The sequence below is a fragment of the Penaeus monodon genome, chromosome 19 (assembly GCF_015228065.2).
Source record: "Penaeus monodon isolate SGIC_2016 chromosome 19, NSTDA_Pmon_1, whole genome shotgun sequence".
Taxonomy (NCBI): Eukaryota; Metazoa; Arthropoda; class Malacostraca; order Decapoda; family Penaeidae; genus Penaeus; species Penaeus monodon.
The window spans coordinates 47710006-47710338 of NC_051404.1; the positions used below are offsets into that span (position 1 = coordinate 47710006).

Below are 333 nucleotides of genomic sequence, written 5' to 3' on the forward strand. Positions count from 1 at the left end.
CCTTGTAATCATTAACCATTTTTGTGTCTATTTTCCCCTCAACGTTTTATACATCTCCATCACTTAAATTTCAATGATAGCTTAAACCTTTACAAAATGACTTATAACACGCAGATTTGCTAATTTACTTATGCCACGCAGGGCTCCAACTCCGTGTTCAGTCTGCGCCTCGTGGATTCCTCGGGGATCTTCAGCGTGGAGCCCCAGGTGGCCTCTGGCTCGTCCTCCGTCAGCATCAGGGTCGCTCGGGGGCCGCTCGACTTCGAGAACCCGAATCAGCGGAAATTCCTCCTCCAGGTAATGGGGATCCGAGTCATTTCCCCCATTTTGCAT

General features: G+C 48.9%; 1 protein-coding gene across 1 annotated transcript in view; it reads left to right on the forward strand.

The window, feature by feature from the left end:
* LOC119585276 (cadherin-87A-like) overlaps nt 1-333 on the forward strand; it is a 49841-nt gene that overhangs the window by 37211 nt on the left and 12297 nt on the right. Inside the window, exon 11 of the mRNA XM_037933950.1 lies at nt 142-297. Coding sequence (XP_037789878.1) covers nt 142-297 — 156 coding nt within the window. The remainder of the gene's footprint in view (nt 1-141; nt 298-333) is intronic.